We start from the raw sequence: 11,417 nt of genomic DNA on the forward strand, positions 1-11,417 counted from the left end.
TCTCTCTCTCTCTCTCTCTCTCACACACACACACACACACACACACACACACACAAATGATATTTTGATGGCAAGCGGAATTGCTGCATTGGCCATACATGATACATGTGCTTATGTAGTGGGCTGCTTCTTTTGTCATTACATGCGCAATGGATTTCTTTAAACATTCATTCACCTGCTGCAACTAATTTAGAATTTGGTTCCTTTGAGTGCCAAACTCCCACTCAGTTCAAATACTTTGTTCTGTGTTCTCTTAATCCTCAACATCTCTCTCTCTCTCTTTTTTTTGGCTGGGGAGTGGGGGTGGGGGAGAGAAGAGAATACGAACAGAAAAGCCCAAGTACTTTTCACTCCTACTTTCCTTTACCACTAAGGAATGCAAACCAAATGGTAAGGGTTTTGAGGGCTTCTGTATTTATCCACAAGACTTTGCAAGTGTGCTCTTGTCTGAGAGTGCTTGTGGTACAGGGCACAACGAATGCTGGGGGAGGGAATGAGGACAGAGGAGATCTGGCCATCAAAGAGCCCCCATTCAAAACTCCTACTGCCTTTCAAGGCCTCCATTCAATGCCCTTAGTGGTTAATGGCTTAGGCACAGACACTCTGCCCCCAAGATGTGGCTTTGACCCCATTCACCACTGACGTCCGTGTTCATACGCTCTCCTGTTCAATTTCCTGAGGTTTCTGATTTCCTGAGTGAGGGAAGGCGATGTTTAGAAAAGAGGTGCCAGACTGGAGGAGGATGCATAGGGAGAGGGAGGGCTTTGGAAGGGAGGGGTCACTTATCACAGATAAAAAGGTCCCCTTCTTTGCCAGTGAAGACTGCAGGGACACTGGGAGAAGAGAACCTTCAGGCAAGTCCTGTCTACAGAAGGAAGTGCAGCACATTACAGTGAGTATGCAGGACCTTACTAATGTCTGTATGGGGGTGCCTTGCACATGCAAAATTATAAGAAGTAAATGACAGAGATCTGAGGGTGCTAATGTGTATGGATTACCTGTTTTGGGTTGTAGGATTTTAAAATGGGCTGATCTGGGCTTTTGCTGATTGGGAAACTCAAGATCAGTCTCAATGATACTTGCTTATAATTAAAAAGACTTAGGACAGGCACATGAGCAATAATACTCTTCTTCCCCTTTGAAAGAGGCTCCAGATCAGGCTGTGTAAAAATATTGATGGCTGTTCCATTTCTTTAAATGATTCTCCCCTGTCATCGACAACGGAGGAACAAGTTGCTTGTATGCAGCCAGGTAATTTTGGTGAAAATGGTTGACATTACTTTCCATGAATTCTGGCTCAGAACTGAAAGCAGCAATGTTTCTGGCAAAGAACTTCCTGAACGTATTGATTATAAACAAGTAAAATTCTTCCAGGTGTTGTCATGATGACACCCAGAAAAATGTCAGTGTTTCTCTGAGTTGCCAGTCATAGGTCATTGACATGCTGATGAAAACCTGGATGGATCAAAATCAGGCCTTTCACTGAAACTTTATTATGTTAACAAAATCCTTACCAAGCTCTTAGTTGCCCTCGGAAAATGTTAGGCATTTTGTGGGTAAGATGTTTATAGTATCAACATGGTGTTTAAAAAACCCATCCACGCTTCGGTAATGTTGGCAATTAATGTGGTGACAGAGGTAACAAATCAAAAGAGACCAAGGAGGAAAAAGTTAGCCAGAGAAACGGTGGCGGTCTTTCTCCCAGCATGCTCTTGGAGAAAGGCTGAAGACGAGAATGGCTGTCAAGAAAGTGAATTGGGCCGTGCTTTTTGTGACAACGCATCACTGTTAGAAGTCTCTTTACAGCTTCTCCCCTCCTCACCTGAAGCCTTTCTCCCAAGCTTATTTTTCCTCTGTTCTTTCTCCCTCCCTTTGCCTCAGCCACTTTTCTTGGCAGCACTGAGGCCTGCAGACACCAGAGTGGCCGTGATATGCAGCTGCCTCATAAAATCCATGTTCTGTAAATCTGAATTCTGTGGGACAGAAGCAATTCCTTACCAAGCAAGTGACTATCCTTAAAGGAGACTAAAAAATCTAGGAGGAGCTGGGGAACAAGGAGTGGAAGGGAAGCTGGTATGAGAGACTGGGATGGATTCATGTCAGGGGCTACATTTCTGGCTCAACCTCCTGGTGAATACAAATTTTAGAGAGAAGCAGTGTTTGAACAAAGATGAGGTTGATGACTGAGAAGGAAAGGTCCGATACTGGGGAAAAGAAGTCCTTTATTCATCTGGGGATAGTGCTTATAAACAGTCTTTTCCTTTCTGCTTTCTCTGTTTCTTTCCACATGCTCACAGAGCTTGGAAGAGGGCTATGGGTTTGGAGCGAGCTATTTCCTGGCCCTGCCAATTCCAACGTGATTTGGACATTCTCCTCTTCCAAAGTATTTTTGCCAAAGGGAGTAGTGTGAGTTCCTGCCTACTCCTGGGGAGTTTCATATTATAAGAACATGAGAAGAGCTCAGATAGACCAGGCTAAGGCTCATCTAGTTCAGTATTCTCTTCTCAAAGTGGCCAGCCAGAAGCTTATGGGAAGCCCACAAGTGTGGCCTGAAGGCAACAGGGCTCTTCCCACTTGGGATTCCCAGAAACTGGCATCCAGGGAGGCACATCGTCTCCAACATTTCCACCTTGGATAGTGGCCACCTCTCCCCCTTTATTCCAGCGGGGCACATGTTGCCATCTGCTCCCAAGACCACTGCTTCTAAGGACCCCTGCCTTAATCTTACGCATCAAGGACATGTAAAAAATAAAAGTTCATAAAACCTCAGGAATAGCTGAAAAATGTGCCCCACCAGCCAGAACAAACTTAAGTGTTCAATGTCTTGTTTGGCTGTATGGCTCCAGAAGCTTATGGGCTAGCAAGCTGTTCAGACAGCCCAAATCTGGATTGATTTGGCACTTGTAACTGCTCCGTGTAGCCAGTTAGTTTTATTCTGAATGTGGTTTTACAAGTGGTTTGAGTATGACCACATATTCCATTTTTGGTAATTGTTAAGTTTACAGATGAGTAAATATTCCTCTGTTCTTGATTTCTAGGAACTTGGGATCTTAATCCCAATTCATTTTACTCAGAGAGCTTTTCATTCTGTGCTACTTTCCCTTTCTAGTACATCCAAGGAAGGGGGGAAAGGTAATGATAGAACTTCATCGGGGGGGGGGGCGGATATTGTTTTCCATGCCTATCATTTCTGCTCCATCCTGGCTACAGAGCTGTCTAACCAGCATGACCAATGGTCGTGTGTGTGTGTGTGTGTGTAAGTTGTAGTCTGGCAACATCTAGTGGGGCTCCAGCTAGCCAGCCCTGCCATACATACTTCATACATACTTATTTCTAGGTAGGCATGCATAGGATTGTGGTGTTAATGAATTGCAACAATGCAACTGATATACAAACCCATTGTTGATGTGATGCTAAAAATTCACCTTTTTGATGAGCAGACTGCTCTTGTTACCGTTCTGGCCTATTATGGTGGTGGTACATTATCTTCTGGAAAGCTACCAAAGAGTTCAGGCACCATGATTTTGCCATATGGTTTCTCAATCTTCTGAAGAGACCAATTTGAACAATTGAACTTGCATCTTCTTCCTGGGTATCTGTGTGAGCAGATGCTCAGCAGACCTGAAGACCCACATTAACAAAGCACAATATGGAACCAAGCTGTTTAGCTTAAAATCTAGTAGCATAATGGAAAAAACCACAACTCCTCTTGAGTATCTGAAAAGAGCACATTTATTCTCTTACTCTGCCCCATGTTACTTTTCCTGCACATACTCCATCACTTAAAGTGCCCTCCTCACCCTGACTTGGTTCATTTCTAGTAGTGGGAGAAAAGTGCCTACAGCAATTGAGTAAAATGGGGGACAGATCAGTTCTCCTCACTCACACACATTTATTTATTTTTTTGCTACATTAAGTAGATCCCTTGCCATTTTGGGCATGAATAGGAGTCATGCCAAGAACAAATGTGACTGCCTTGGTCATATCTAGTTTGGACCTCACCAAGGTTTCCAACCTGTGTTTGGGCTGCACTATTTCAGTTCAGGCCAAAAGTGTGGTCCTTACATCACTGAATGCTCCTCCACAACTAAAAAAGCATCTCCTCATAGAAAACATGTAGGTGATGGCGAAGAACAGGTTAGAAACCTTTCACTCTGGCTTCTAATTTCCTGTGTGGAGGTGTTTTTGTGCGCGTAGAGAAGCATTCAGTCCTGACTTGCATTGGCTAGGGATGAGGGACAAATTGGATTCAATATGCATCGAAAGGCGAAATTATGTAATTTGCATTTTCCAAAACAGTACACAAATCGTAGCAGCCGTCCTTCAAAATTCGCACTTCTCTTAATTTTGCAATGCAGTTGTCCAACCAAGTAATGTGTGCAAAAATGCAGATACCGAGGTAAAGTGTGCATATCAATGTATATATTAGTGAAAATAACACACACAAAATGCACTATATTAGGCAACATTGTATACAAATTGTGTCTCTTTGGAGAAATTCACATTAAATGTAGAGGACTGAACATCTTAAGATTAGAAAAATGAGAAACAGAAATTAATAAAGTCACACATCCCTGGTAGTGTCTTAGGCCACAAATAAGTTTACCAGGCCACAGAAAGCAGAAGTTCAAAGCGGGATTTGAGGGGGACTTATTTGGTACCCTTAGGAGAGATGTAGGAATCAGACAATTGGCGACAGTGGAATGCAAAACAATAGGTCTGGCTCAGGCAGATGGAGTTTAGAGAAGAGAAGCCAATGCTAAAATGAATTCTTAAATGAACATGCCCCAGGGAAAGTGGTAAATGTAGTGAATGTACCTGGAGGGATGATGGGCTGCCAAGTTCCAGAACTGTGTATGCAAAATGAACGTGGGAAAGGCAAGAAAATCAGAGGATAAATTAAACACATATGTTTAGGAGGAGCTCAGTTCATGGGCCAGCCCTCCACAGACCAATGTTTTCTGGAACATGTAGAGTTAACAGCTCACCTCCTTTTGAACTGTGGAGACCTCCCTCTGAAGAAAGGGAGGGGAAGGCAGCTTGCCCACTCCCACCAGAGGCAGATCTTAAAGCCATGAGTAGAGGTGTTTTATAACAGTCTCCTCCTGGAGTGCAAGTGCCAGTAGGTCCCTCCTGCCTTCCTCAGGCCCCCTTCATCTGACTCTGTTGCTCCCCAGCTGTTGCTGTTTTAATAAACACTCCCCTGCTAAACTTTGCAGCTTGCCCAGAGGCTTTAGCTGTCCTCAGTGGAAACAGAGAAGAAGACAGTCGCAGAGAGAGAGAGGCAAAGAGATAAACCATGCGGAGCCTTATCATCCTTGCGCTTCTGGCCGTCCTGATGATGGCAGCTTTCTGTTACGGTAGGTGATGTCTTTTATTGCTAGTCATATGGGAGAATAGTTTGTCACAGGAACTGAATGTTCTGGCCACACACTTTGGTTGAATTTTCACTCCCCCTCTTTGCCACTTATCCTTCTGTCATAACTTACATCCTTGGCATCCTTTCCACACTTGTCTCCTCTGGTTCCTCTACAGTGTCCAAACTGAGCTCTCTTCTTTCTATTTCATGCCTGATACAAACCATTCTGTTCTCAATCACTCACAACCCCTTTTTATCTTCACCACCACCAGGGAATGTATGTGTGGGGATCAATCATTTTGCCTGCAGGCAGGACAATGGAAACCTCTGCTGCCTGCCTAGAAAATCTTAGGGGCAGATTTTCCAATTCTCTTCAAAATGCATAGACTACTTTTCCAACAAGAGCGGCCCATTGGGATTTCACTGTGTTAAAGGACTATCAGATTCTCTGTGGGGTAGATCAATAAGATAAATTTTGATGAATTTCAATCGAATGATGCTTCATGAGTAGCCCACTAGGTTAAAGAAGAACACTTGTCCCTTCCAGAAATTCCAACTGCTTCTTTTGAAACCTCAGGGATGGGCAAATGGGAGTGACAGGGAAGTCCTAGGCAAGTGGCTTATCTTGACTGAGGTTGGGAAGCAATTTATCCAGTGTGCAATTGGTTAGCATCTTCACTGGGATTGTCAGTTCCCTTCACTGGCAGAGTCCAAATCAGGTCTTGCTCCCTTGAATGGTTAGGATTTATCCTCCTATAATTATATGTTTATTCTTGCTCTGAATGCATATTTGGTTTCTCCCTCCTTCTTGTGGCACAATTACATGAACTGGATTGATTTGAGATAGAATGTTATAATGTGAGCAGCCTATCAAAGATGATTTGGTTGTGCCCGTTTCCGCCAAATTGCTAAATTTTCTTGAGATTTTTTGTACCATTCATACTTGCCACTCTGTGATTTATGTTACATGGGATTTACTATCTAACCCCAAAATACCAATCTGTGTCCATTGCTTTGTACTTTTCTTAGCATTCTTTTACTCTGAGAACTATGATATATTTTATCAACGTGATCTAATAAATATTAAGCATTCAACCATACTGAACTAAGTCAGTGCAACATTTTATAAATGCAAGTTGAAAAGGTAAGTGCATACATTCAGGAATCGCAAAATAAATGCATGCAAGAATGCAGCCAAAGTTATAGAGTTATACATTTTTATGTTCCCCTCATTTCCATAAGAAACTTAAAACATGCACTTCTATTTCTACCACTGAAATAGAGACCATTCAAAGATTCTTCTGATTTCAGTTCCATACAATAAGATCATAGCGTTATTTCTTATTCCTCCATTTGATTGATGCATTGGTTTTATCTGATGCTATGATTGTCACTAGCACAAATGGCTTTTCAGAGGAATCAATGCATTCTTTAAGGGGCTACATCTGTTGTTAGCTACAGTGCTTTTTTCTGGGGGGATGCAGGGGTACGCAAACCCCTAAACATTTTGTGAATCTGTTTGGCCTCATTGAGGGGCAGTATTTCAACATGAGTAGGAAAATGAGAGTACCCCTAAACATTTTTTTTAAAGAAAAAAAGCACCAGTTAGCTATAATTCATAGTAGCTTAGAATGAAACCTTCATGCCCAGTAGCAGTATATCTCTGACACTGTGAACAAGCAACAAGGAATTATGGACCTCTTCATGCCTTGTGAACTGGACTGGGGCATCTGGTAAGCTATGTTAGAAGGCAATGTTATGGACAAGACAGTTTTAATCTGGTCCAGCAAGGCTATTCTTATATTTTTTCATGTATATCCTTCTTTGTTTTGTTAACAATGAATTTACGCACTGCCTTGTTTTCTTTTCCCTGTCACAGAGTCTCACGAGAGTATCGAATCGCATGAATTTACAAGTAAGAAATGTTATTATGTACTCTGTGATTTATTATGATACTTGAGGTTCACTTTTTGGATTTTGTGGACATCCCAAATTTTCTTGCCATGCCACTTCATGAGATCCTTGTAAAATATTTTTCCTCTACTCAATCCAGGGAATAAAAATTAAGGAATGCTCCACCATCACTTCCCTGCCTTCAGTCTGTCCAATCTGTCCAGTCAAGGGTAATGGTACATTTGACTGCTCCACCATGAAATAAACAATCTGCATGTTGGCATCTAGCAAGTTAGGGACACAGAGAGACTATACCTGCCCTCTCTGATATACCAGTTTTCCACAGGTACAGAATTTTTGACACATAAGTGTATCACACCCTGTTATTACCTTTCCTGCATTCTGCAATGCCTTTTCTGAATTCGCAGAGGCAATTCTGAGATTGGCAGGATGAGAACAGACAATAACCAGTGAGACCTGCAACTAGATGTTGCAGTTTATCCTTCTTCTTACTAGAAGTGCTCCTGTTCATAGTTCCAGCCACTCTTCCAATGATGGCACTCCACCCCTCCTTTCCCTGCTCCCCCAGTTCCTCATTTGCCAAGAGAGCAATCTCAGCATGCTCAATAGTTACAGACTGTGGACCTTCAGCTGGAAAAGAAGCTTAACATCCTGTGCCTATTGGCAGTGGGTTTTTTTGTAAGGTGTGTTTGTTTGTAAACCCCTGAGCATGCAAATACCTCTCCTTTGTTTCTTAGCGGTCCCGTTTTGGTTTTAATCATGTGGCTCTCATCACGCTGGTTTGCTGTTAGAGGGAGTCACTACTGCAGGCAGCCTGTGTTCCCGATGTGGAGTGCAAACTGTGTTCTGGGGAAGGGCAAGGCAAGGGGTATTTCCCCCGGGACATCTTCATTCCCAATGCAGAAAGTCAACACTGCAGATTTCAGAACTCATGCAAGCCCCGTTCCAGTACCTAACCATTTGGTAGACCAGTAAGGGACTACCATGAACTGAAAAGATCTGCACAGCTAGCCCACAGGCCTCTGAAACACTCGCAGGAGCATGTCTGACCCCTTAGGTGGCAAGTTTGTACGTTCTTGCCCAGGACTGAACACAGCAAGGCTTGCTTCCAGCAACTTAAGTCAACGTACGTAGGTTTGGGCTATTAAATAAGTATGAATTAGAAGTAAAGGTAAGGGGGAGGTTGGTTCATTGCAAAGATATAGGGCTTTTAAGTCAAAGTAAAACAACTAGGGAGAATAAGAAGAGAAATAGGAAAGATAGACACTGAGTCACTTGACAAATATGATGCAAAATGCAGATATGCAGTTGCAGAGTCATTTTGCAGGAGCTCTTGAGAGGAAAATAAAACAGGATCCAGGATCCACCTTTAAGCTCTGTCTGCAATATGAAACTTAACTGTTGTCCCTAAATATGCCCATCCCTTCTCTAGGAAAGGTTTTCCCCACTTGGTGTCCTTCAGATCTTTTGGACTAGAATGCCGACCATCCCTGATCATTGTCCATACTGGGTGGGGATGATGGGAGTTGTAGTCTGAAACTTCTGGAGTGATTTTTGAGTTTGCCAGAAGAGTTTTAGACTGAGAGGATAGTGGCTGTTTTTATTTCTGTGGTCGTAGTGGCAAGGGCTACTGATGCTGGGTATTTTTCCTGAATGTCCTAAATACCAGAAATATTTCATTCAGCTGGGAAACTCACGGAGGGAAAAACACACACAACAAAATATTTCACATACTGGAGACATTGAGTTGTTGAAATAGGAAAGCAGAACCGATTAACTTGTGCCTATCTTGGCCAAATGAAAACTGATAGATTAACCACACACAAGTGTTGGCAAATATATAAATGCCAAGAAAGGAAAAAGTGATGCGACAAGAAGGATATTTATGCAAGGGAAAATATTAGAAGTATTTTCAATTAGAGTGTGGGGTGATGTCTCTATGGAGATGATGGGGCCACAATCATGTAGCACTAATTCAGTCTAGCCCAAAGAAAGCACTGCGGGAACCAACTGGATGTGACACTCCTTAGCCATTTTTACGCTTACGTCTAAGAACTAGAGGAAGCTACCTAGCCTCCCTCTGTCCTCTTCAGCACCAACATTATTTCTTTAATTTGTTCATGAGGTGCTGTTGTAAAATTGGTTACAGCTTGCATTGCAACAGCACTGTAGAGCTTTCCGCAGAGCTTTTGACTCAACTGGTAGGGAAAATGGTGATGGCATATTTGGTGAAAGTGTGCAACCCTGCCCATTAGTATTACCTGCCCACCTGCCCTCTGCCGTTAGCTTCACCACTGACCCTCTCTCCTGCTGTCCTTTGTTGCAGAGTTCTTGGAGAAACTCATCAGCCTCACCTCTTACAGTAGCCTTCTTCATGCATTAAGGCTTAGCTGTAGCCAAAAATGGCTTTTGGCCATCTGAAAGCGCCCATTGAAAACTGGAAGAGAGAGGGCATGAGTCGCTATTAACAGGAGAAAGGCAAGAATGTATAGACCAAGCTGGTTGTATTGGCCATCACAAAGACTGATATTTGGAGGATACGGGAAGAGAGCAATGCTTTTCTTTGTATAGAACTATTGGCCTTCGGTTCAATCTCATAATAATGATGAATACCTATCCCTCCAGGTCCCTTCATTAACAGAAGGCACGCCAACATCTTCATGAGAACTCCACCAGAGAACAGGAGGAACCAAGTTGTGCAGGAAAGGTACGTCTTCTTAGTGTCCAGAGTTATTCATGGTGAGTGGGGAATGGAGAGGATGTCTTTTCTTAGGCAAGAGAGAAGCCATTGGAAAATGAACTGAACTAGAAAATGGTAAACTAGGAGAATCTGAAAATGACACATTGCTAATGGCAAGTCATGATCCCTATTATTAGATCCTTCATGGAATGGCCCCCAGGACCCTGTGATAATATCAAAAATCTCCACTAGATCCTCTGCAGAATTGCCCCAGGATCCTATTGCATGCAGCCTACTCTCCATTCTGCACCGCTTCTAAGCCATAGAAACAGCACCTGCCCACATGTTTTCATCTCAGGGTCAGACTCTGCACACAGTGTCACCCACATTTCCATAGAGGACATTTGTGTGAAAGCTGCCATATTTCTAAAAAATGACAAACCCTTTCAAGACTTTGCAAAGGTTTTTTGCACATGCTTGTGGACAGAATTAGAAATCACTTAAAGCCTTGCAAAGATGCAGCTGGAAAAGCGGAAGTAGATGCAAGTCATAATAATATTCTGTCTCTCCACCCCTCCTACCCATCTTCCCCTCTTGCGACTGTGAGCAGGATCAGAGAGCGCAACAAGACCCCCCAGGAACAGCAGCGGGAGATTTGCGAAGATTACAATCCCTGTGAGCGTTACGCCATGCGCTATGGCTATGCCTCTGCCTACAGGCGCTTCTTTGGGCACAGACGTGGCAAATAAGAACATCAAGAATCGCCGTTCCCAGTGCCTGGAGCCTGGGTTTCCTGTATCTACAAAGAGTGACATCTCCAAAATGTATTGTTGCTTGTTAACTGTATGTTATCCCACCTGCTGCTTCATTCTTTTGTAGCCAATGATTTCTAGATTCTGTGTTAATTAGCACAATGCTGACATAGTGGTGGTTGGGCAAAGAAGGATGTGGGTGTTTATTATGAAATAAACGTCTGGTTTGATACTGTTTGTTCGAAACTCAAGAGTTTTCTTTGGGTCACTCCCATGCCAAGAACTGGCGTCTATAATTGTACTCACTTGCTTAGCAGTTTTTTTAAAAACTAACAAAATACGTTTGGGTTTTTTGTTAGATGGACTCTAGGAACGGCAGTAAAAGTGTTCTTTCACATGATAAAAGCTTGGCCTGGATGGCTGATTTGGCAATGGGCTAAAGCAGATTGAATGGTGCAAGTAGCTAAAGAAATGTTTGAATCAGATTTGAGCATATTCACACCTTCACCAAAGTGTGTTCACTGAGCACATGGTGGAACAGTGGTACTGCACAGCAGTTGTAGTACGTGTGATATGAAGGGCAACTTTTTTGTATACATGTGTATTGATATAACACACAGGGGCGAACGAAGGCTAACCGACACCTGGGGCAGAGGAAACCGCTGGTTGCGCATGCGTTGTGCCGCTACTTACGACACATGCATGGCGTCGC

The 11,417-nt window shown here is 43.0% G+C and overlaps 1 protein-coding gene across 1 annotated transcript; it reads left to right on the forward strand.

Annotated features, from left to right (window-relative positions):
* The first annotated feature begins 784 nt into the window (after nucleotides 1–784).
* MGP (matrix Gla protein) lies at nucleotides 785–10,942 on the forward strand. The gene is made up of 5 exons (XM_053407320.1): nucleotides 785–892; nucleotides 5,220–5,360; nucleotides 7,239–7,274; nucleotides 9,899–9,980; nucleotides 10,564–10,942. Exons 2-5 carry the CDS (start codon nucleotides 5,300–5,302, stop codon nucleotides 10,700–10,702), a joined length of 318 nt encoding a protein of 105 aa, XP_053263295.1. The 5' UTR covers nucleotides 785–892; nucleotides 5,220–5,299; the 3' UTR covers nucleotides 10,703–10,942.
* Nucleotides 10,943–11,417: the final 475 nt, after the last annotated feature.

This window comes from Podarcis raffonei, chromosome 10, assembly GCF_027172205.1.
Source record: "Podarcis raffonei isolate rPodRaf1 chromosome 10, rPodRaf1.pri, whole genome shotgun sequence".
In the NCBI taxonomy this organism is placed as follows: domain Eukaryota; kingdom Metazoa; phylum Chordata; class Lepidosauria; order Squamata; family Lacertidae; genus Podarcis; species Podarcis raffonei.

Bases quoted from the DNA above. Each gene is read 5' to 3' on its own strand.
- MGP (XM_053407320.1), top strand. From the start codon at position 5,300: ATGCGGAGCCTTATCATCCTTGCGCTTCTGGCCGTCCTGATGATGGCA. The intron at 5,361-7,238 runs GTAGGTGATGTC...TCCCTGTCACAG, and splicing joins GATGGCAGCTTTCTGTTACG to AGTCTCACGAGAGTATCGAA. The intron at 9,981-10,563 runs GTACGTCTTCTT...GACTGTGAGCAG, and splicing joins AACCAAGTTGTGCAGGAAAG to GATCAGAGAGCGCAACAAGA.